Below are 25,608 nucleotides of genomic sequence, written 5' to 3'. Positions count from 1 at the left end.
AAATATTTATGGACCTAACTGTATGTACGTGTACCCTACGTCGATACCTTAATAAAAACAAAACTATTCTTTCCTTCTTCATGTAGCTTACACTAATCAAATAAAATAAGGAAATGATCCTGTTAAGAAGGGTCCATTTATCAATGCAGCCTTCGACTCCTAGGAGCAATGCACTATGAATAACACCACCTCACTTTACTAACTGCAGACGTCTACTTCTGTTGACATCTTTGGCTTCTTTACCTTTTCTTTTGTTTCTTAGACAGTTTAATGGCTGCATGTGTATGGCATGCTCACATGATGATGTCATTAGTCTCTAATGCCTGAACACTCAGGCTCTCCAGACCACCGCCATTAAGCTCCAAGCTTTTTCAAAGCTCAAAAAACTGATCTCCGGTTTAAGTGCTTTTAGTTAGATGAAGAAACCATCCCGTATCTGAGATGCACAATTTATGAACACTAATGTCAGCAGATGCATTATATAAGCCACAATTGAGCTGTCACATTTTGGATGATTAGTGCGTAACTGTGAATTATGTAATTTCACATGTTAGGGTTGCCTAAAGCATGGTTCTGACATCCAAAGCTCTGTGGTGTGGAGCAGACACTATAACAAAACCACTGTCATATGTTTAGAAATTGCCATCTGGAGCATTTTAAAACCAAGAGCAGTTGAAGAGAATAACTGTAACGATCAGAAAAATGAAAACCCAACAACGCCAATTCTTACAATTAAAATGACGATTGAGGAAATAAGGCACAGCTTATATCTGTTGAAAGAGATTTAAGTGCAATATTCCAATACCTCTTTATCAGCACCCTCAGCAAAGTGGGGAGACTTGTTTTTCAGCAGCGTGACAATGTCTTTGAAGACTTCAGTTATTATAGGACTATTATAGGACTCCACAGCCTTATGGGACTTTTCACCTCCTCCTCCTTTGAGTCCCTGGAACATCAAATCAAACTGTAAGTGTAAACACAGAGACTGATGACATTTCCAGTGATGTATTAGTATTTTGGCTGAGATGTGAGATAGGTTACAATAGATATTTCAAACAAAGTCATTTTTTTAAAAAGTACAACTGAAAGTGCAAGTGAGAATTCAATGACACACACATAAACGTCATCAGCTTCACATACATGCACAGACATGACTCTACTTTGAACTCTTAATGTCTAAAGTTTAGAGGTGAATTGTTCTGATTAAATATCCAATCTCTATAATTAACATCAATGTCATTTGCAGTAAATTATAGCTGACATCCAAATTACAACAAACAGGTGAGTGTCACAAAGAAATGAGTACAGACTAGATGTGGACAAGAAATAGATACTTAGAAAAAAGATAAAGAGGAGAAATCAAATTTGAAGGGGCTGTGTAGACTCTATTTATTACACGTCTTTTTATTACCGATGTGTAAACTGCTTCTAATGAAAATTGCATTTTAAAACAAGTTGTCAAGTTATGCCTGGGGTCCACACAAATACTCCAGCATCTTAGACCCCTGAAAACAGAGTGTTTTGAAAATTCTGAGGAAGTTAGGAAATGCTAGTGTTTCATTTCAGTTTGCACAGATTGAAATGGAGACTTTTGAAAACAAAGGCATGGCTGTACACAATCACTTTCTGGTCTTCTGGACTATTGCATATCATTGCATGATCTGTCAAGTCCCTCTAATATGATCATTGTGGAACTGGTAGGTGGCAAGTACAAATGGCATCAAAATATGTGCTTACCCTGTGAACATGAATGGTCACACATGTGTTTTAGGTTCTATAGCGTAGAGATGAGTTTTTGGAAATGTCTAGGCGGGAAGCATTTTTCTTAAGCATTTCTAAAATGCTTTTTTTTTTTAAACAAAAACAAGCTAGTGTAAATGTAGCCTAGTATTACGCAAAGGAATTGGGACAATTTTGCTGATGTGATGTTTGTGCATGCTCCTAAGAGCCTCTCTTATGTTCTATGAAAAGAGACAGGTATTCTTTACTCTTATGTCATCGTGGCATGCAAAGAAAATGGATTTGTTTGCAGTAAATATTGTCTTATATATCCAGATCAACAAAGTACCATTGTTATGATCAGATTTTTTAATGGTTTTTGTTGTTTACTTTGTAACAGATAATTCACAGAGCAAATATTCACAACTTTACTTATGCACAACCGATTGTGCATTCAATTGCACTCCACTTTAACAAGTGTACAAGGGAAGTTAACATGGATCACTTGATTTTGACAGAGAGTGAGTTGTCTTCAAATGTCCCAGAAAGCAATGGCATTGTGACATGATAAGAGTGTAGTTCCCAAGTGCTCAAGGACATAGGGCATTCCATATTAGCCTATCAAGATGTTCCACCAGTAGTAACTTTATCAATGAAGTACATCCGAGGGAACGAGACGGAGGGAATTTAGCGAGTGAAGGGCATACAAATTTGGACTGGAATGCAGCCGCGGCTGATTTATACTTCTGCGTCGAGTGATCAGCTTGACCCACGGTGCCTGCCTTGCATGTACCCGTGCAATTATACCTCTGCATGTTGTTTGTGTTGCTCGGTTTTTATGTTCCTCTGTGTCGTGTTTCTTCACTGGTGTTTTATTTTTTCTGAACACTACCTTAAAGGGGAAATTAAGCACTCAGTCAAGTTTACATTATTTTGTAAATTGATTTCCACTTTAGCGAAAATATATTAAACAAACTCGATTAATGTAACCATTTAGCAGAAAACGGCATGTTTTACTATAGATTTTAGTCCTAGGGCGCCAAATACAGTGAAAGTAAAGGACTGAACACGGAGACTGCAAAGCCTTATTTAACCCAATGCGTGAATTTGTGGACGTGAAACTAGTGCAAAGACAAGCATCAGATGTGGGTCTAATATAAAGATGTATATCATTTTAATTGTTGCATTAGACTGAATGTAAATCCCCTCGTCAGGCAGCGGTGGAGCAGCATGAGAGAGTGGACCAAAGTCCATTAAACCAAAGTTATTAACAAAAGAAAAATACACAACTTAAGACACAACTTAAATGCTTGTATTTGTTGTATTTGCACCAGCTCTGCGATGCATTTGCACAACTCCATGCAGTGGGTTAAATTAGGCTGTCCAGTCTCTGTGTTCAGTCCGTTACTACCATGGTTGAAACACAGACAGGCAGTCAGGCAGCGTAATACAGAGTGGACCAAAGTGTGTCAAATGATCGGTAATTAAAAGGGAAAAAAGAAAAATTGAATAAATATATACATTTTTATATTAGACCCACATCTGATGCTTGTATTTGCTCCAGCTCCACGTCCACAACTTCACACATTGGGTTAAATTAGGCTTTACAGTCTCTGTGTTGTTCAGTCCATTACTTCCACTGTATCTGTTCAACTGAGGTAACGGAACCAACCCTGTGACTTCAGACACAGTGACATTCCAAGATAGCGGTGCCCTAGGTTTAAAAGCTATACTAAAACATGCTGTTTTTTTTTTCAAAATGGTTACAATAATCAAGTTTGTAGAATATATTAACAAGTAGCTAAAACCTGCTCATTCAGAGGCGGGAACCGGCAGACATGCAACAACTTTAATCATAAGGTAAACACAAAACAAAAGTTTTCATCTGGGGCTCCTTCACAGGACCCGACACTTGTAAACGCTCGCTCCAATAGGTTTGCGTGGCTCTCACCCCCACCCACACTAGTCAGCGCTACCAAGCCGACCAATCACAGAGCTTGCGATACGCATCGTTGCCACAGTGAGGTGTATGCGACCACACGAAGGCAGCACCGGACCATGTGCATGCGCTTAATGCAGAAGTATAAATCAGCCTTAAGTGTGATAAGTTGCCGACTGCTGTTCACTTATCTGCCACCAGTTGCGCTAACAACAGTCATTTCTGAATTCTTCGTATAGCACAAAACCTATTAAAAGGAAACAATGTAAAAACAGGCAAGCATATAGGATACTTAAAGTTTGCGCAATGCTGAAAAATTTTGTAGCGCATAAAATGTTGCATTTAATTCATTGCACACATTTTTAGATCTATGTGGCGGCTTGAAACACTGAACACAGCTAGAGAAGCAGGTCTGGAATAGAATCACAAAACTGTCATGTCCAAACTTCAATTTCGCTTACCTCATGTTTTGGAAAAGTGTCTGTATACCATACCTTTCAAACACATTAAGAGAAAGTTTTGTATGTTCAAATTGTCGACCAAAATCTGCTCCCTTGACAGCTTGACACGTTTGAGGTTCAGAAAACTCATATTGCATCAGTCAGCATTCCGATGGGATGCATTCATTTCCATTTTCTATGTGCTCAGGTCAGGCTTGTTGGGATAAGCCCTGTTTAGATGATCAAGCACCCCTGTAATTGGTTTTCATTAAATAATCAACTAAGGAAATGTATACTGATTACTAATGGCAGATAATGCATTATGTAGAAAAATTCCATTATTTTTGACACCCATGTTGCAGATTTGTGTTTTGCTTTGACGTACAAGAGAAATGTGTTCCCAGAGCTATTCAAAACTGCCACATCAAATGACTGTTATTACTTTCCTGACAGTTTTCTCACCTCATCCAGGAAAACTCCATTAGTATTGCAAGTGATGAACAGCATGGGCTCTGTGTCACAGGTCTCAATTATGAGGGAGCAGATCTCTCCATCCATCTGCCTCCAGGGAGGAGAGCGACAACCATTGGAGAACACATAATCTGTGGAGGCAAGATTTATGCTTTAGAACTTTGTATAAGGGTAGTTGACAAAGATGCAGTAAAAATGCATTTTTATAAAACTTTTATTTAAATACATAAATACATATATTTATGTAATTTACAGTGTGATCCCTGAGAAAATGTCACTAACTTCAGGGTACTTTTACTGCTTTTTTCTTTACATTTTTACTGAATTTTCCCTTAAATATGTTCTTTGGTGTGACATAGGAAAAAAGAAAGACAACTCTTAATACTATACAACCCCAAATCAGAAAATGTTGGGACAGTATGGAAAATGCAAAAAAAAAAAAAATTAAGTAGTGATTTATAAATTTACATTGACTTGTATTTCATTGCAAGCATCATTAAATGTGTTCCTCGTGATTTTAATAGTTTAGTTTTCTTTTTTTTAAATAAACAAGTATTCTAATTTTAGTTCTTGCAACACATTTAAAAAAAAGTTGGAACAATAAAGCATTTACCACTTTGTAATGTTGCCATTCCTTTTCACACTTAAAAGACATTTAGGGACTTAAGTCACCAAGTGATGAAGTGTTTCAGGTGTAATTTTGTACAATTCTTCCTGCAAACAAGTCTTAAGGTGGGTAACAGTACGCTTCAAAATGTGCCGCACATTCTCTATTGGAGACAGGTCGGGACTGCAGGCAGGCCAGTCAAGTATCTGTATCCTCTTACTTTTGCATTGAAGGCAGCATATTTTGCTCCAAAATCCCTATGTAATTTTAAGCATTAATGGTGCAATCACAGAAGTGCAAGTTACCTTTACCAAGGGCACTGACACAACCCCATACCATGAAAGACCCAGGCTTTTGGACTTGCTGCTGGTAACAGTCTAGATGATCCTTTTCTTCTTTGATCCGGAGCCCACAGTGTCCATTTCTCCGCAAAAATACCTGAAATACTGATTCATCTCACCACAGTACACATTTCCACTGTGTGATGGTTCATCTTAGATGCCACCAAGCCCAGAGAAGTTTTTGTGGCACAGTACAGTTATATGTACCTACATATTGTGGTATTTAACAAAGGTTTGCCAAAGTAGTCCTGAGTCCATGTGGTGACATCGCTTAAAGATGAATGACAATTCTTGATGCAGTGCCGCCTGAGGGATCAAAGACCACAGATTCTTTGAATCTTTGAATGATGTTATGCACTGTTGAAGGTGAAAATATCCAAATGTCTTCCGATCTTTCTTTGAGGAACATTGTTTTTAAACATTTATTTAATCATTTTCTTATGTATTTGTTGACAAACATGGCAATCTTCTGCCCATTTTTCCTCCTAAAGGACTAGACCTTTCTTGGATGCTGTTCTTGTACCAAATCATAAATACAATCACCTGTTTGTTTCAAATCACATCATTATTTAACCAATTTACCTGATTATTAGCCCTAAATTACTCCTGTCCCAACATTTTTTAGAATGTTGAAGGTCTGAATGACAGTAAAGTATATTTACAAATGAAATGAAGTTGACCAGACAAAACATGAGTTATTTTGTTTTCATACTGTGTGCAATGAAATACAAATCAAAGTTAATTTGGAAATCACTACTTTATTTTTTATTTGCGTTTTCCATACTGTCCCAGATTTCTCTGATTTGGGGTTGTACAAACAGCTAATAAAAAAGTTAAGGACATTAGCCATTTTTTAATTATACAGGTCTGTCACACGAACAGAAATTTTATATCCACCAATTTTATAGAGGTTCCAAAAAAGTTAAATACTGTATGCGACAAAATGTGTCAAGTTTCTGTTTTTTGAAATATTTGGCTGAAAAATAATTATTGCCAATTATTTTACTAAAATTAGCACATTTCTTAATAATTTTACAATTGTTTTTTTTTTTATTTATAAAAGCTGCATTTTATTGAACTTTGTTTGATCCTATAGAGACAGTCACATCATAGGGAAGTTTTGAGATTTGGCTCAAAAAACGTAAAAAAAAAAATAGTAACAGCAGTTTTTATAACAGAAGGTTCATGGAAGACAAAGAAATGTTTAACCATTTACTGCATTGTAAATTATGTACATTATATTCATTTTTGTCATGCGTGACAGTGAAAATGCAACTTCATGTCAACAATCCATATTTTGTTGTGTGTATAATGTGTCAAATGTTAAATTAGTGCACCAGTATCACCTCACAACAGTAAAAATTTGCAATAAAACTTCCATTTTGAATAGTTCATTCAGTGTAGGCTCCCAAAAGGGGCAGATGGACACTGCATTCATGTATCTCTGCCAGTGAAGAAGACTGATTGCTCTTCAGGACTGAGCTGCTGCAGACATAACCCCAAGATAAATCACCATCGCCAAACATCCCCACCGATACTCCACATGCTCCAAACCGCCCGTTGCATCCACGCAGCCTCCCCCCTATTTATTTGCATAGAAGCTTCCAATTTTGCTCAGCATACGGGGACACATTTTTCAAAAGAAACCACATCCATCATTCCAAATTTGCAGGCCGCTCTCCTTTTTCCAAAAACAGTTGATTGTTATGGCACAGCATATCTGCCCATTCTCCTTGGGGAGAGAGGAATAACTGATGAATCTCTTTGTAAACTGAAATCTGACATACAGTATGTAATGGTTTCCATGTTACGGAGGCTTGAATATAGACATTTTATATTTAAAGGATATCCAGCATTGCCACTAATGGTGGTGGCTTGAGAGAGAGGGTGTGAGGCAGAGAGACAGACTTATTTTGAGCAGCCAACGGTGCTTAGTAATTGTAGACTGTTATGGATTACAAACTACTGTATATGAGAAAGTTGTTGTCATTAACAATTTATTAGATTACTCTTTTCCAGTAATGTTTTCAGACTATTTTTGGATTTCTTTTATATTATATTTGACCCTACTGGTTTACTACATAGATTTGAATGGGATTAATGTTTACAAAGATATAATGAAATGCATTAAACATTATGTACATCGCACTGCAAGTCAATACGCATCATATTTATCAGAATTCAGATTGATAAAACTAGCAAAAACTGCAAAGGTTCAGTCTTAGTTGTTTGATAGAAAGATGTATGTATGTTTCACACTGAGTTTAAGTTTGTAACAATAGAAAGCTACTTGGTTATACTTGGAAATTGCTACACTAAAAAAACTACAGTATGTATTATGGATGCTCATTTGAATTAATTTTCCCAACCCAAAAACGTCGCTCGTTAACTGAATATTAACCCTTAACCGGTCAGATTAATATTAAATTAATATTAAATATTAAATTAATAATTAAATTATTGAATTAAAAAAATTAATTGACGTGTCTATTTTTAAAATACTGATTTGTTTTGACATGCAAACAACAGCATACAGAACATCAAAACAAAAGAACATGTTCACACACCTGCAATGTTTCCAACAGCATATAAAAAAGAATAAACTAAATTAAAAAAAGAATAAATAAATAGGTCTACCCTAGATATTTTTCACTTAAATTACAAATTTAGATTACAAAATGAAAACACTGACTGAATCCTTTTTAAGAACCAGCATATGCTGTTTGATTCCAATCATATGTTTTTTTTCTTCTTCATCAAATAAAACTATCTGAAATCGATCGGTCCACAGAAAATATGCATTTAATTAATGCTCCGCTGTTATTCTGATATCACAAACCTCTGTCAAAATTTTTAATAGAAGTCATTATTTTAAAAATTATATCTTGAGCATCTGATTTTAGCTCAGAAATCTGTGCTTTGTCTCACTCACGGTTCATGCTCGTGATGAGAGACAACAAGGCACTTATGTTGACTTTTTTAAAGTATAGTCTACTATAGCATATAATAATTTTGTATTTTACATATAGTATTGCATTAATTTGTATGCATGTTTTATAGTTTATATAGCTATAAAAAGTAAATCATTGGATTTGTTTAATTTGTAGATTAGGCTATATAGGTTATTTTAAAATTGAAAGTTGACCCATGGTAACCTTTGAATTGGCCAAACCCCCATCTGAAAAGAGAGGGAGAAGGAATGGGAAGGTGATCTGGACGAATATCTTTGACAGAGATTGTGATTTCGAACTTAATGTAACCTTTTGTTTGTTTGTTTGTTTTATTGCTGAGCAACAAAAAAGCCAACTGAAATGAAATGTTTCAATTAAATGTTGTAAATAAATCAGACTTTTAAAATGTAAATACTGTCACTTGACAGATAGAGGAGAATGCACAGGATATTGTCAAGCAAATCAAGGCAAAGGTAGGAGTAGCTCGACTGTATTCAACATTGAACTCCATTGAGTTATAAATGGGATTGTTTTTGTTTTTCTAGTTTTCTACATGTTCTAGTTATTTTTAAATATTAGCAAATAAATTAGGAAATTACCCATGGCAAATTTAATGTAATATCGTTTGGAGTATATTCGGCCCACAGCCCTCAATCAAGGATGGTTTTTGGCCCATTATAAAAAAGAGTGTGGGCACCCCTGCTATAGAGGGTATAAAGCAGTTTTACAAATAGGAGTGTGTTACTACATTACAAACAACACCATAAAAAGTTAATATGTGATAGGGTGGATAGTACAGTTGTCAAGAGTTTACATAATTAATTCATAGTTCAAGATAATGTACTTTTTCAAAAAGGCGATCTCTATTCTATATATTTGTAACATTGCGTTTTAGTGTGTGTATATAAGTAAGTGTCTGGTGCATATACATTTCCTAGGAACACTTTAGCATCAGCTTACACCATGTGCACCACAAATTAAACATGTCCAAACAATCATGGGAGAAAAACACTTTCATCACTTGTTTCATTTAAATTGGCTGTGATTGTACTTATATCAAAGAACCTATTTGAAAAGATCGTCTGCTGCTGTCAAGAAAACAGTGCATCTGTTTAACTCAAAATAGTTTGATTTCACTCTGGAGGTCTGCTTCGCCTGCTTGTTTGAGTACCTCCAATGATTTTCACCTTGAACACTCTCAACGTCTCAATAGTCATTATGTGAATCCTCTGAAAACACAGTCTTCCTGAACTCTGATATCAGTTGGTTTTGATTTAATTTATGGCAGACTGTTTGTTTTGCATCGGCAGGGAAGTGGGCCCCACGCACCTGCATGAGGTTTAACTCTAAAAGTGAGACTGTGAGCATTTCACTGGGGCCGGCTGTCACCTCAGTTGTCTCTACAGATCCATCTTTTGAGTTATCTGACTCCAACCCCACTTGATTCAATTTCTTGTTGGCCTGGGGGAGCGGTGATGGTTCAGTGGCCACGCTTAACTCAGCAGCACTCTTTCTGTCGCTGCCTTCAGCCCTGCACATCATCTGCAACAGCCACAGTAGGGGTGTACATCTCGTTTTTGTAACAGTAGATTTGCTTAATGTGTGCATTTTTCCCGCATTAGTACACACAAATTATTTAAAAGTTTTAGTTTTGAGTTTAAACTAATAAAATAAAAGGCAAAAAGCAATAATAATGCAATGTATATTTATTGAGGATAAAAATAAGCTATGAAACGTTTTTGTATTTTAGGTAACTCAAACCTTCATAAGGCAAAGAAGCATATCAAGTCGTGTAATAACCCCAAGTAACACGCCAGGATTTTGAGTATTTCAATTAATATTTCAATAACGAGTTGCAAATGTGGTAAGAAAAATAAACTAAAGCAAGATTGATGTTGTTTTTGTAACTCCACTGGCAGATATTTTTTAAGCCTCATGCATAAATACACTTCATGTTCAGAAAAGATTTTACACGAGTATAGACCTTTTTCTCGGCGGCTGCATGGAGGGCGGAAAAGCTACCAGCTTCTTCCGGTAGAATGCTTAGAACTTCCGTTTACAGAGTTTAAAACAGCTAATTTGCGATCCGAAAATGAGTTTCAATAGCGTTTTGAGCGGATTGTTTTTGTGACACACAACTTTGAAAGGTGTGTGTTAAGGCCGTTATAATCTGTCAAATGGTTCAAGCTCGCAAAAAAAAACGTTCTCCTAGTTCATGTGTCTGCCGTCAGAAATACCGTGTGTGTGTGTGTGTGTGTGTGTGTGTGTGTGTGTGTGTGCGCGTGTTCCCGTCCTGTCAGCTGTTAGCTCAGCAGCTCTTCAATGCACGCGCACACACACACACACGCACAATACTTCACTGTATAGAGCAAACCAGATTACTGGCATGAAACTTTTACTGATTTACCAATACTGATACTCTGCTGGCTGATTTGCATATTGATTCTAATCGCGAGCCGTTTATGTTTCATTTAGTTATAGTTTGTATTGTGTGGTGGGACAGTACAGGCTACGTGTGTTAAACATTATGGTGAATTGCATGAGTTTGGATTGGTTATATATTTGAAAGAAAGAGAAAATGTTGACTTTAGAAATGACGAGGCTTCATTTAAACGTCACAAGATGCCGACTGACAACGAGGGAAAAATGCCTCGCAGCAGTTGTTTTCCATCCTATTAGATCCCATTTTTTTCAATGATCAGTCCAGCAGGTGGTTTGAGTATTACCTCGAAGATGTTAAAAGCAAATAAAATAGATTAAAACTATTGTTTCAAAGCTGTCCAAATGTGACTGAATATACACATCAGCTGCCGACCGGAAGTTCTTAGCATTCTCCTTGCGCATACACCCAAAGCATAATGGGTAATTTTGCGTTCTAAGAAAAAGGTCTATACTTTATACTAATACCTGATTGAACCCATGGCATTGAACTCATGGCATGGATTCAACAAGATGCTGATCCATATTGACATGATAGCATCACACAGTTGCTGCAGATGTTTGATTTGTTGATTGTTGGCTATACATTCATAAATATCCCATTCCACCACTACACGCCAAAGACACTTGAATTATGGAGGCTACTTGAGTATAGTGAATTCATTTTTATGGTCAAGAAACCAGTTTGAGATGATTTGAGCTTTGTGACATGGCACATTTTTCTACTAGAAGTATCCACAATATGATAAGTACTTTATAGTCATAAAGAGATAGAGATGGACATGGGCACCTACTGAAGGCTATCCAACCATGCACTAAAATATCCACCATATCATTATGCCACCACCAGCAACAGCCTATGCAGATGATATAAGGCAAGATGGATCCATGCTTTCATGTTGTCTACTCCAAATTTCAACTATCATTAGAAAGCATTTGAATTGAGACTCATCAGACCAAGCAACGGGTGCAATAAGTGGCTATTTGGGTTAGTGCTGTCTTTCTCTCAATTCAAACCATTCTGCCCATTGTCTTCAGACATTAACAAGGCAATATCTCTTTCAGACTATCCTCTGTACACTACACCCTGGAGATGAACCAGGAGAACAATTCCAGAAATACTCAGATCAGCATATATGACATTAATAACTAAGCCATTTGTGTGATGCTTTGTTTGAACTAGAGCAAATAATCTAAATCAGGGGTGCACAAAATCTGGAGGGCCAATGTCTTGCAGTGTTTAGCTCCAACTTGTCTAAATCACCTGTCAGGAAGTTTTTAGCTCACATAGCAAGAGATTAATTACTAACTAGTGTGTGTCTACTGTAATTGAGGTTGGAGCTAAACTATGCAGAACACCGACTCTCCAGGACACCCATGATCTATGCCCAAAGTAGGGTGCGCGGGCCAAAGTTTGCCCATTGTAACCTTTGATTTGGCCTACCTTCCCATCTGAGAGGAGAATGAGAATGATGGAGCGGGTTGGGGTGAATGCCTTTAACACAGAGATCGTCATTTCTAATTTGAAGGAACATTTTTTTTGTTTTGTTTTATTGCTTTTTATTTATTTTATTTAGAGCAAACTGAAATTAATTGTTTCACTTAACTTTTGTAAATGAAACTTATTTTATTTTAAAATGTAAATATTGTCATCCGACGGATAGAGGACTATGCAGAAGACACCGGTGAGCAAATCAAGAAAAAAACTAGTGTAAATGAGATTGTTTTGTTTGTACTGTAATAAGTTCATTATAAAATGTTTAAAAAAATACTTAAGGCAGTGTTTTCTAGTTATTGTCAAACATTATTAAATAAATTAGGAATTTGACGAAGGCAAATATTTAACTTCGCCCCGTTAGCCTCAGTCATGTTTGGTTTTTGGCCCTTCATAAGAAAAAGTTTGGGCACCCATGATCTAAAAGCACGCGTTGCCACCATGTGATTGCCTTGCATTAACAAGCAGTCAAACAGGTATATCTGATAAATGGCTGATGATAAATGGCTTTATCTATTAATGTTAGAAAATCAATTAAATAAATTACTTAGTGCTGACCTTTTTTGTACTTGTCATTTGAAGAAATTAAAATGCACCATGATTTAAGAATATTGCGTTTATTATTTTAGATATTTATTAATGTAAAGCATCAGCACTCTCAAGTCTCATGTCAACCATTGCACCATAGTTTACCATTGCTCTATGGCCCAGGTTCCCCACTGGTTTCCTTTGCCGTATGCATGTACTGTACTTCTTTAGTTCATATTTAATAGCCCTCATGTGTCTTTTGTCTAGCTTTGTAACCAGCTTTTTGGCAGGTTCAATGTATTTATTTTATGTGTTAGTCAGGTTCAAGTCTGCTTTATTTTATTCCTTGATTTAGTTGAGTTAGTTTGCTTCATGCTCATTGAATACACTGCATTTGGGATCTTTCAGCTTGAATACAGTGGGCATCAGTGTAACTCAAGCATTTGCTGCTATGCATCTTGTCTTAGTTTTCCCTAAAAACTAAATTACTGTTCAATTCCAATCCAATTGAACCAGTTTAAGAGAGAAAAAAAAATCTCACATAGAATTTCTCATTCATGCCAGAAAACTACAATCATTTGTGCCCAGCATTGACTCAGAGAGAGGAAGAGAAAGTGAGAGAGAAATATGTAAGGGAGAAACGAGATTAATCAGATTGAGGGTGAAAAGAAGTCTGGAAGTGAGTGAGTGACAGAATGAGATAAAGTGAGCAGAAGTGATGGAGAGGGGGGAAGTAAGGATAATGCAAACCTGATGTGTAGCGCACAGACTTCAGCAAATGGATTTCTCCTGTTCCACAGAATGTCTTCAACAGGTCTACCTCCGTATTAACAGCTGCTGGGCTTAGCCTGCCCTCTCTGGGCAAAAATACACACACAACACACAAACAAAATACAGCTCATTAAGGGGTAACAATAAAAAAAACAATAGATGCATGCACAAACTTCAAAACTAAAACATTTACTTTATATATTGATTATTATTTATTGAATATTGAATATTATATTCTATTGCAACTGATAAAAGAAAATACACCGAAAAAAATAATAATTTAAATGTATCGCAAAATTGCAAAAACAAAGCATGGGTGATTATTTTGATCAATATTTTGATTAAATTATTATTATTTTGATTTATTATATTATTAATTATTTTGATTAAAGGCAGTATGCGTACAGTGAGAGTTTACCTGTTAATCGGTTTGACAGCAATGTCTAACAGCTTCTCATCTAGCTGAAACAAGATATTAAATAAATTATCTTCATTTATTGAAGGCATGCTGGACCCAAAGTTCTTCTTCAATATCTCCTTGTTAGCTGTTGATCATAAAAATACAAAAGCACTTTTAGTCCTCTTTGCTTTATCCCTCACTGCAAGTTTTATCTCAGGAATCTTCATGCAACCAGAACCAGTCCAAAACCACTGGGACAAATTAGAATGCACTAAATGTTAGCCAGGAGTTGTAGTATTGTGATATTCAAATTTCAGAAAAAAAAGACAGTCTAAAAACAGTATCAAAAAGAAAGAAAACATTGGTAACAATGTCTATTTGTAAAATGGATGTTGCCTTTTTAATTAAGTAATAGTTATAGGTTAAGTTGTATTATTAACAAAATGAACTAAGTACATTTGTGAACACGAGAAAGCCTGATATAATTTGAAGTGTGAAGGTGTCTGGTTTTGAAATAGTTTGAGGGTTCAATTAATAGAAGTTTAAAAGATATTTCAAGGTCGTACAGTCTATCATACAGACATACAGATAGTTAGCTAGCATTATGTTGCATTACGTGTTTCAGTAAGTTAATAACATGCTGCTAAGATCTTACTAGCATATTTTGGTACACTGCTAGCATGTTTAATCACTTTGCTAACAAGCTTGTTGCATGTTTTAACATTTTTGTTTGTATTTAGGAAAAAAACATGCTTAAATAATTGCTGATCTTAACTCCTTTCACAACTTGGGATCTCACATATTGCATTAGAGACTGATGTAGTGAGAACTGCAATTGTACTATTACAATTGTACTACAATTGGTCTCATGTCTGAAGCATGTGAGTGAAATCTGAGCATGAATGCTTTTGCTAATAAATTGACACACTTTAATAATAAACTTTATTCTAAATTTAAAACAGAAAATTGCAGGAACAACCCAAATCTCAAGTATAAACTCACATAATCTAAGTGACGTTACAATTGTTTCAATACGTTTTATTTCCTTTTTATTAAAAGAGTTTGAAATGTTGCATTATAGATTCAGTAGTGACATTTTCTGAGAGAATAAAAATGCCCTAGACCAGGGTCGTAACAAGATATACAGATAGGGTTTATTTTGTGTGAGCTGGTTTCATACTAATAAATGCTTAAAGACCTGCTTAGAGCAGCACGTTTAACAACACATTATTCTTATAAAATAATTATTAAGTATTCTGTGTTTCCAAATGTTCTACATGTTATACAAAAAACGCAATACAGCATTTTCTGCCTGCATCTTACCCTCTAAACAGGTCTGAACCTCCCTTGGATTTTTATCTTTATTTAGTTGCAGAATGTTAGAGAGGTGGTAGAATGAGTGCACTGTGATGTCAGGTGGATTCAGAAGAAGAAGGGGACATCCATTATCATCACGTTCCTGGGACATAACTGATTCTTCTCTGAAAAACAGAGAAAAAATGTGCAAAAAACAGTACTTTGAGAAATATTTGACTTTAAACTAATAGGAAAGTATCTGGATTTTATCTGAAATATAGTTTTGGAAAAACTAAATATAGTTTTCCAAATATATCCATGTAAATTATACTTGATCTGATCTTTCTAATTCCTCTAAAGTGAATTTTGATTCTTTCAATTCCCCAACTCACGTCATCTCCTTTTGTTGGTATTACCTGATGTCGTATATATCTGATGTGAAATCAGATACTTCTAGAGATGTCTTCCATTGTAGCGGCTCAATGAATGTAAGTCTGGCCTCCGCCGGGTGTCTGTTACTAAACTCCTCAGTGAAGAGCAGGATTTCAGTTAAGATGTCATTATTCAGATGGCTGTTCTCTAGTTTATCCCCATCAGAGCTCCACTGAATTGCCCTAGAGAGCGTCACCCCCATGATGGACAGCAGATGAGTCTAACCTAACTTGAAAGTACAGTAGAAATGCAAGAAAATGACATTTTTTTTTTACATCCCTGTAATTATTTATCTTTTACTAGACATTTAAATAAAGTAGTTAACAATAAAGTATACATTTATTTACTGAGTAATATCATTTAAGAAAAGTAATAGGTCTTGTGAAAAAAGTATTGGAATTTTGTATTGAACCATGTTAACCACAAATTACTCATGGTTTTATTATACTATAGTATTAGTTGTAAACTTGTGGTTTAACAATTGGTAAACAAAAACATGGCTATTCTAACGTTACTTTTAATATAATAAAACCTTATTTCCTTTGGTATATTTATAATTACCATATTTTGTATTATTTTATTACAGTACACAGTAATATTATGTAATGTACAACAATGTTAAAAGAATAAAGAGTATAAGTGTAACCAAAACATCACGAGTATGGTTACTTAACGTTAAATTCCTGAACTGGAGCGTGAAGGTCAGATATACGGTGATACCTATGAATATCTCATTAAATACGCAAAATTTGTCACTTTCTTAAAAGTACTTCGAATTATATGAACGTTTATTACTCACCACCAAACGTGATTTAAGTCTGCTCCAACTATTATAACTGTTTTCCTCTAAAAGGAGTTAAATATCTTGCTAACTCTGTAGTAAATCGGCGTTGAAGTCAGTTACTAACCCTAGAAATAAACTGAGCTCTGTCTCAGGTTGCTAAGATACAGCAAAACAACGGAAAGGGGAAAGGGTCAAAACTGTTACTCCAGGAAAAGCGTTTTGGTACATAAGAATGATCAGTATTATTACCTATGGAATTTACATTAACCCTAATACCGCCTTTAGCATGTATACAACTGCATTATATTAGAAATCCACGAGCGTTTGAACACAGTTCATAACAATATAATAACATTTGCTGACTATAACTATATTGTAGTAAATCCCCAATGTTGTTTTTTTACCCTGTTTCTACTGCATTTAACGTTAAACATTTTTGATCAGTTTCGAAATTGAACAGTTTTGGAAATGCAAAATTAGGGGATAGTGGGGACACTTTTGCATTTCCTTCAGTTTTTTTAGAAACAAAAAATGTAATATAATAAACCCACAACTTTTGGACACCCACATCGCTATATTATGTGTACATATGCTAATGTTGTATATGCAAAATTTCAACTTGAACAGACAAAATCAAACTGCAGCTGACCCCGAGCAGGGGGACGTTTGCAACAACCCACAGGGACAGTTTGCAACATTCATTCATGTAATAATAAAAAAAAATTCTGAAACATCATGTTGGATTTTATTTATTTATTTAGGTAAACAGACTAAATGTTAATTGCTTAAATAGTTAAATGTGTTAAATTTGCTAAAAAAATACAGACTATTAAAAGAATAAGCCAACATTCAATCATTTACTCATTTTCTTTTCGGCTTAGTCCCTTCAGTAGTTCGGGGTCGCCACAGGCGAATGAACCGCCAACTTATCCACATATGTTTTACGCAGCGGATGCCCTTCCAGCTGCAACCCATCACTGGGAAACACCCATACAATCCCATTCACACACATACTCTACGGACAATTTAGCTTACACAATTCATCTGTACCGCATGTCTTTGGACTTGTGGGGGAAACTGGAGCTACTGAAGGAAACCCAAGGGAACATAGGGAGAACATGCAAACTCCAAACAGAAATGCCAACTAGCCCAGCGACCTTCTTGCTGTGGGATGATTGTGCTACCCACTGTGCCACCATGAAGCCTATAAGCCAATTATCAGGTCTAAAAAACAAAGCCTGCAAAAAAAATTTTTTTTTACTGAAAATCTAGGCTGAACCTTTACTAAACTATACTTCTTTGAACTTTGAAATTAAATAATTAATCAAAGAATTCATTCTTTCAAATTAAATTACATTGAAACTGTGATAAAATGAAAACTGTACATTGTTAATATTGTAAGCTTTAAAATGATCACGTCAACCATAAAAACTTTTTTATGCTAGGTAGATACAATAGCTTTAACACTTGATAGCTATACCTATTTAAAGAAAACAGTGATTTAAATTATGCAAATGAATATTGTTTCACAGAAACAGATTAGACAGTATGAGAAGTTTTCTGAACATTAAAAAAATTACTTTTTAACTATATAATTGGTTTTATACTGAAGGAATGGTTACATAAGGCTGATTTCTCTCAGACCGAAGGATGTTCTAACTGAGAGCATGTACTGTATGAATATCATCACTCTAGCTCATTCCTGAATGAAAGAATAAGTCTTTTTGCAACTACCTCATGTTGCAACTGTCCCCAACTTCCCCTACACATTGACAGACAGATGAGTAATATTATTTGAATATCACTGATTGAAATTGATAAGAACAATACCATCAGGCAATTGCTATTTTAAACCCATGGAATAACTGTCATTTCATCAAATTCCATCACATTTGTTTTCTGACAACAAATTAATATAAAGCATTTTTGGCACATGCACAGTTGGCTCTAAAAATCCTCACCATTTTATATATTTCTTATTTATTTACAAACAAACAAATAAATAAATAGTTGCAAAATCCCTAGCTAAAATCTTTACTTAACAGAACCAGAACCTTTTACAAACCAGACCAGAATCCATTCTGAGAACAAAAGAGCGGTCCAAAATGAAGCCACCTGACAGAATTAAAGTCTTTTACATTATGTCAGCTGTTTGTTTTCTTTCTGGGTTTGCGTGCCCGCAGAACCACACTTTTGAGAGGCTCTTTATAAACTTCCGTGCTGTGCTGTATGGTTTGGCAGCAAATTACACGGTTATTTGGGCCACAGAAAAGACTTCATTTCCCCAATTGATCCTGTCCGTACAGCCTCTCAGAATGAGTGAATTGAGCACAACATTACTCACACAGGCTTTAACTCTGATAGGTCTCACTCATAAACTTTCAGCCGAACCAAAAGCGAACAGGAGCTCCATCTTTTAAGATCGTGCAGATGGAAGGCCTTGAGCCAGGTGTATCAGCCTCTCTGCCAAACCACACCGATGACCTGGAGATTAACATTACAGAAATTTCCGTGCTTTTTGACTTAAATAGTGCACTTTAGATTTTTCTTTTATTCAAATAATGATTTTACTTCTTGAGGCAGATCAAGAGATTATTACTGAGAATTTCCCCACAGGCATTTAATATTAGATGGAAATTTACAAGCATTTCCATCAGACTTCGCAATGTTAATTACAGAAGCAGAAATATTTTGAATCCGTTAACCCTCTGGTTTTATTTATTTATGAGTCACACTTGCATTGTTTTTGCAGTCAAAACTGAAGAGAGGCCATAACTGCATAACACTTTTATTTTTTTGTGAAATGCACTATATTTCATTTCAGTAATGTTCCTGTTTAATATCGGATCATTTGATGTGATTTTCATTCATTTTTGGCTTAATCCCTTTATTAATCAAGGGTCACCACAGCGGAATGAACCGCCCACTATTCCAGCATGTGTTTTACCCAGTGGAAGCCCTTCCAGCCACAACCTAGCACTGGGAAACACCCATACACTCTCGCATTTATAGATATACACTACGGCCAATTTAGCTTATCCAATCCACCTATACCACATGTCTTTGGACTGTCAGGGAAACTGGAGCACCTGTAGGAAACCCACACCAACACAGGGAGAACATGCAAACTCTGATATTTTTTTTCTATTAATTTACTGTGGTGGTCTTGGGGAGGGGGGGAGGGTTTGGGGGGGGGGGGGGACAAATGAAAAACAAAATAATAAGGTTCAAAATGGTTTTAGGAATTTTTTTTATTTATTTGACATGGTACATAATTATAGAGCCTCAGCCGTATCACCCTGCAGCCCCAGACCGGTTACTCACTGAAGCTAAGCAGAGCTGAGCCTGGTCAGTACCTGGATGAGGGACCACATGGGAAAAATAGGTTGCTGTTGGAAGTGGTGTGAGTGAGGCCAACAGGGGGCGCTCAATCTGCAGTCTGTGTGAGTCCTAATGCCGCAGTATAGTAAAGGGGAGACGATACTATCAGTGAGTGCTGTCTTTTGGATGTTAAACCGAGGTCCTGACTCTGTGGTCATTAAAAATTACATGACACTTCTCATTAAGAGTAGTGGTGTAACCTCTGCGTCCTGGCCAAATTCCCTCCATCGGCTCTTACCCATCACGGCCTCCTAATCATCCCCATCGACCAAGTTGGCTGTATAACTCCCTCTCCACTCCACCTAGCTGGTGTGTGGTGAGCGCACTGTCGCTGTTGTCCTGTGACTGCTGTCGCATCATCCAAGTGGATGCTGCACACTAGTGGTGGTGGTGTGGAAAGACCCTCGCCCTCATGATTGTGAAGCGCTTTGGGTGTATGCCCATAATAATCAGAAAAATCTGTATTCATGTAAATGTGTGTAAATATACATTTATTTATTCATTTATTTGTATTTACGTCAGTTATTGAAAATATGCAACTGTGTAGATAGTTTGTGCACATTATATTTGTAAAGTAATACTCTCTTTACTGTCTTTTAGTGGATTTATTATAGTTTTATTTACCAAACAAGTGAGTTATATTTAATTGTATTTTGTAATGGTTTCAGCTTTTAATCTCAAAATTCATCCCATATAAATGTGCAGATTCTGTCTGACCTGGCCATCAGCAAACAACATCGAAAGGTTTAATTACAGAACTACTATAATGTGGTGGATTTTCTTTGTGTGTGAATTAAAAAAATAAGCAGCCAGTGGTTTACTGCAAGTCTTTCAATTATAAAAATGGAAATATATCTGTTCTTGTTCCCTTTTCTTTTTTTGCACAAGCCATTTAAAGCCATAGCGATGATGAACAGAAGCAGAAAAGAAATTCAAATGCTCACTTACCAGTGTGTGTGTGTGTGTGTGTGTATGCGTGTGTGTGTGTGTCAACATTTTGATTTATACCTACAGCCCAGACATGCTTTTATTCAACATGTATTTGCAAAAGCCCAGTCTTTCATCCTTGGTTGAATAAATGGGTGCAAATCAGTGTTGTCGATCTTACTGTGTGACATTCAGTCTGGCTCAGCCACTTCTTGGAAATCCAGCAGACTAAAGAGGGGAGCCTATAGAGGTAACACCGTGACTCTGCGCAGGCAATAAAAAACAGACCCTTCCCATCGTTAGAGCTTTGCTACCTCTCACTCTTGTGTCTGCAATCATTCAGGGATAAATTGGAAATAGATTCAAGATGATGGCATTGGAACCCAGCACAGGAGTTTTCAATGTGGAGTCCAGGGACCTCCATGCTGAGGACCCAAAGGGGGATGAGGGTCTGCAGACCATCTGAGAGAGCAAGACAAAATTACATTTAAAGTTACATTTAAAAGTTGAAACAAGTGCATCAGTGTGGTATAAACTTTACTGCTGAAAGTCCAAACACTGAAAAGCAAATCCATCGATGCGCAGCTCCACAAGTCCCAACCAAGCAAGCCAGTGGCGAGGAACAAACTTCACCAATTGACGAAAGTGAAGAAAAAAAGACCTCAAGAAAACCAGGCTCAGTTGGCCATGACCATTTTTCCTTTGGCTAAACTTCCTGTGTGTAGTTGCAGTCTAGGTGCCGGAGGCTGGAGAACACTGGACGTCCATCATGGAGAATTAGATGTTTGAGTAGGTCACTGATCATACTGGCCAAAGGGATCAACGCAAAGGCTCGTCTGTCACTGTGGTCTTTCAGGAATCAGTCTCATGCTCTCCGCTCCTCCATGACTGCCACAGCGTCAGCTCAGGATATGGCCTGGTCCAGGATTATGGATCCCTTGGCATCATTTCTTCACAGGTCTTGATTCATATCAGTGGCAATGCATAATCTCTAGAGGCCTTGGGATGAGTATTATTCATTCATTCATTTATTTTATTTTCGGCTTAGTCCCTTTATTAATCCAGGGTCGCCACAGCGGAATGAACCACTAACTTATCCAGCATGTTTTTACGCAGCAGATGCCCTTCCAGCCACAACCTATCTCTGGGAAACATCTATACACACTCATTCACACTTATACACTACGGACAATTTAGTCTACCTAATTCACCTGTACCGCATGTCTTTGGACTATGGGGGAAACCGGAGCACCAGGAGGAAACCCACGCGAATGCAGGGAAAACATGCAAACTCCACACCATAGCCAACTGACCCAGCCGAGGCTCGAACCAGCGACCTTCTTGCTGTGAGGTGACAGCACTACCTACTGCGCCACTGCGTCGCCCCCGGGATGAGTATCCCCAGGTAGAAATAGAGAATAAAGAAAATAATTAGCGTAGTGCTGTTCGTAACGTATTTAAACACGAAATGCAAAAATGAAGTTCTATAAATGAAGATAGTAGTTATATAAACAAAAATAGAAACAAACATGTAAAGCAAATGAGTGTTTCAAACTAAATGTCAGGTACATGACAGGAGGAGTGTGTCTTACAGGGGGTTTGTCAAGCTCACTCACCTGTGTCGAGCACACTCATGCATCATACCATTATGTGATGCATTGCGTGTATGCTTTACTGAAAAGATAGGTCTTTAATCATGTTTTGAACTGAGAGAGTGTGTCTGAGCCTTGAGATATTATCAGGATGGTTATTCCAGAGTTTAAGAGCCTTTAGTAGACTTCGTTATTCTGGGTACTACCAGAAGCCCTGAGTTTTGAGATCTTAAAGAGCAGGTTGAATTGTAGTGAGACAGAAGGTTGGCTCAGATAAACAGGAGCTAGATTGTTTAAAGCTTTTTAGGTAAGAAGTAATATTTTATAATCAATACGGAACTTAACAAACATCCAGTGTAAGGAGGATAAAATTGGGGTAATATGATCATATTTTCTAGACCTGGTAAGAACTCAGGCAGCTGCATTTTGCACTAACTGATGATTATTAATAGAGGATGCTGGGCAACCAGCGAACAGAGCATTACAGTAATCCAGCCTAGATGTCATAAAAGTATGAACTAGCTTTTCTGCATCCGAGATGGATAGCATGCTTCGTAACTTAGCGATATTTCTCAGATGAAAGAAGGGGGTTTTGTGACATGTGGGAGATATGTTAAGTTGCTGTCTAATATAACACCCAGATCTTTTACAGTAGAGCTAATACTAACTTAGTATCCCTCTAATTGCAGGTTGAGTTGTGAGATCTGCAGTGTACAGGATTTAGGCCCAATAAGAAATACTTCTGTTTTGTCTGAACAAGAAGGTCACTTGTTCAAGTCCCGGCTGGATCAGTTGGCGTTACTGTGTGGAGTTTGCATGTTTTCCCTATGTTCGCTTGGGTTTCCTCCAGGTGCTCCGGTTTCCCCACAGTCCAAAGACATGCAGTACAGGTGAATTGGATCGGCTAAATTGTCCGTAGTGTGTGTGAATGAGTGTGTATGGAGGTTTCCCAGAGATGGGTTGCAGCCGGAAGGGCATCCGCTGCGTAAAACATGTGCTGGCTAAGTTGGCATTTCATTCCGCTGTGGTGACCCCTGACGAATACTGTAAAGGGATTAAGCTGAAGGAAAATGAAAGATTAAATATTTAAGACTATTACTATGCTGTTTTACATAATGTAGAAGTGCAGGTCAGAATAAGTGTTGTTTGCATAAACACATCTGATACACAGAATGATAAGAACTTTTTGATGTTAAAAAGTCACAGTACACTCTGCTTGCATTAAATATACTTTCTATGTGTAAAACAAATATCACTTTAGTAAATTTAATTTCATGCAGACGACCCCAAAATCACTTGGAGCGAATTAACTCCCTTTTTTATCCAGGAAAAAAATCTTACAATCATCTTATCTTGTTGAACATGCATCATTAAAATTGTCTGGAAAGATAAGCACAAAACTACAACAACAGATTGATCAGAGAGAAAAACATTTTCTTTTCTCATTTTCTAATGGACACCGACAGAGTATAAGAGAAAAAAATAAGGCAAATGGAGAAAGTAGCCTAAAGAACACGAGAAAAAAAAGAGTTGATCTTTACTTGTAATCCATTGCACGCTCTCATTAACTTTAGCTAATTGCTGTTGGTTTTTTCACAATGAGGCGGTGCAGCAGAGCTTCCTTCAAACATAAACAGCCAGAGCCTGTGGTCAGAAGCACCTGTCAGCTCCTGCAGCTCTCTGTGCCTTTGACTCAGCCTCGGCATAACAAACAAAGGCGGCGTCTGGAACAGTGATGCTGATTGAGCTGAAGCGGGAACGCGCTGCACAAGATTTACGAGGAGCAGCTCTGTCTTCGAGCAAGAGGCTGTGATTGCGTCCGTCCACAGCTCACTCTCCACTCTCAAAACAGGCCATTAGCGAGGGGAAATCGGGCTTGAGCGGGAATACACATTAGCTATGGGCGATAAAGGGCAAAGACCTACTGGAGTTGAGGCCAGTTCAAATAATATGCATTGCTTGTGATGCTATTTAATCGGTTTTCCGAGCAAAGAAGCCAGTTTTTGGGGCTGTTGCTGTTAGACAAGCAAAAAATAATAGTATGTCAAAATTATTTTTTAAAACAAGCTAACTAATCTAACAACGGGGTAAGCAAAATAACCTTATTTCAACGTAAAAACAAGACATTTTGCTTTCCCCATTGGCAGATTATTTTAGCTTATTAACTGTCTAATTATTCCTGAAAATAAGACAATTTTTTTTGCTTCTTGGTCTTAGAATCTTTAGATATGTGGACTAAAAGCAAGACAAAAAAACATTTGCATTGTTTTTTTTTGTTTTTTTGTTTTTTTTTGAGCATCGGAGCTCACTTACCACAGCCTTTTTAAATCATAATTTCAAATTAAAGTCTTCTCTTTAACATTGCTTTTCTGTGTAAATATACACTATAATATAAGATTGACTAACTTTTGTAGCGTGTCGAATTTTACCATTTTTAAAAAAGATGTATAAATGCAGCAAGATGCAGTTAAAAAAATTCAGCTTTTTTACACAGGTCAAGGTTTTGTGTTTCTCTTTAATTTCAACAATCCCTTAGCAAAAAATTTGCTTTATTAGAAGCGTTCATACTTTTTAATACACTTTTCAAGGTAATGTTTTCTACTGTACTTCCTCCTGTGTTTACACAATAATGTACTACATATTTTTTGCTTTTTTTTTAAGTTTAGGGTACAAACAACATTCTTATTAGAATCCCGTTCACATGGATCCATGAAAACAACTAGAATTATGCATGCCAGGCCAGTAGTTGGCGATGTCACTTAAAAAAAAAAAAACTTTGCATCTACACACATTTGGTCAAGTAGCTCGCTATTGTTGTTAAAAGAGTGATGAACTAGACCAGTTTTTTTTTTTTTTTGTACTGTCCTCCGAGGTCCACTTATACCTTATTCAGGATTTTACATGAAAAAACATCTGAATTTAGAAGTAATTGAGTAATTTCTGTATTGCTTTTGACCACCTTATGAGAATAAGTCTGGAACATCATAGAGTAGAACATTATAATATGTGGTTTTGTCAGGTTGTCTTCAACATAAGCTGAGGTAAGAGCAAAGTATTGGGATTTTAAACTTAACGGATGTTTTTTTATAGTGGTA

General features: G+C 36.6%; 1 protein-coding gene across 1 annotated transcript in view; it reads right to left on the bottom strand.

Moving 5' to 3' along the window:
* odad2 (outer dynein arm docking complex subunit 2) overlaps nt 1-16,740 on the bottom strand; it is a 117,687-nt gene extending 100,947 nt beyond the window's left edge. Inside the window, exons 1-7 of the mRNA XM_056469368.1 lie at nt 16,629-16,740; nt 15,814-16,058; nt 15,425-15,582; nt 14,120-14,246; nt 13,681-13,787; nt 4,561-4,700; nt 806-946 (exon numbers count right to left, since the gene is read on the bottom strand). Coding sequence (XP_056325343.1) covers nt 806-946; nt 4,561-4,700; nt 13,681-13,787; nt 14,120-14,246; nt 15,425-15,582; nt 15,814-16,031 — 891 coding nt within the window. The 5' untranslated portion in view covers nt 16,032-16,058; nt 16,629-16,740. The remainder of the gene's footprint in view (nt 1-805; nt 947-4,560; nt 4,701-13,680; nt 13,788-14,119; nt 14,247-15,424; nt 15,583-15,813; nt 16,059-16,628) is intronic.
* Nucleotides 16,741-25,608: the final 8,868 nt, after the last annotated feature.

This window comes from Danio aesculapii, chromosome 12 (assembly GCF_903798145.1).
Source record: "Danio aesculapii chromosome 12, fDanAes4.1, whole genome shotgun sequence".
In the NCBI taxonomy this organism is placed as follows: domain Eukaryota; kingdom Metazoa; phylum Chordata; class Actinopteri; order Cypriniformes; family Danionidae; genus Danio; species Danio aesculapii.
Note: the sequence above shows the minus strand (reverse complement) of the source record. Positions and strands in the feature narration are given on the sequence as shown.